Genomic DNA, 244 nt, shown 5'->3' with positions numbered 1-244 from the left:
CACGTGGAGCATTGGCTTACGTGGCACTTACTCGGGAAATGCAAGGGTGACCTTCAGCTTGCCATCATCCAGGATCTTGAAACGCGCCATCACCGTCTTCAGCATATCCTTCCCTTGGAGGCTGACCTTGAAGTTAGGTGCCCGAGCAGTGACATACCATATTCCTGCAAGCTGTCAGCAAGGGCCGGCAGTGAGTGCAGAGGAGCAGGCAGGGGCTGGCCCCTCCTCGGGGACACTGAGGCAG

At 57.8% G+C, this 244-nt stretch overlaps 1 protein-coding gene across 1 annotated transcript in view; it reads right to left on the bottom strand.

The window, feature by feature from the left end:
• Positions 1-31: 31 nt before the first annotated feature.
• LCN15 (lipocalin 15) overlaps positions 32-244 on the bottom strand; it is a gene marked incomplete at both ends in the record, with an annotated part of 7,689 nt that continues 7,476 nt past the window's right edge. Inside the window, one exon of the mRNA XM_010138538.1 lies at positions 32-171. Within this exon, the coding sequence (XP_010136840.1) occupies positions 32-171 (140 nt within the window). The remainder of the gene's footprint in view (positions 172-244) is intronic.

The sequence above is a fragment of the Buceros rhinoceros genome, unplaced genomic scaffold (genome assembly GCF_000710305.1).
Source record: "Buceros rhinoceros silvestris isolate BGI_N320 unplaced genomic scaffold, ASM71030v1 scaffold22566, whole genome shotgun sequence".
Classification (NCBI taxonomy): Eukaryota; Metazoa; Chordata; class Aves; order Bucerotiformes; family Bucerotidae; genus Buceros; species Buceros rhinoceros.
Note: the sequence above shows the minus strand (reverse complement) of the source record. Positions and strands in the feature narration are given on the sequence as shown.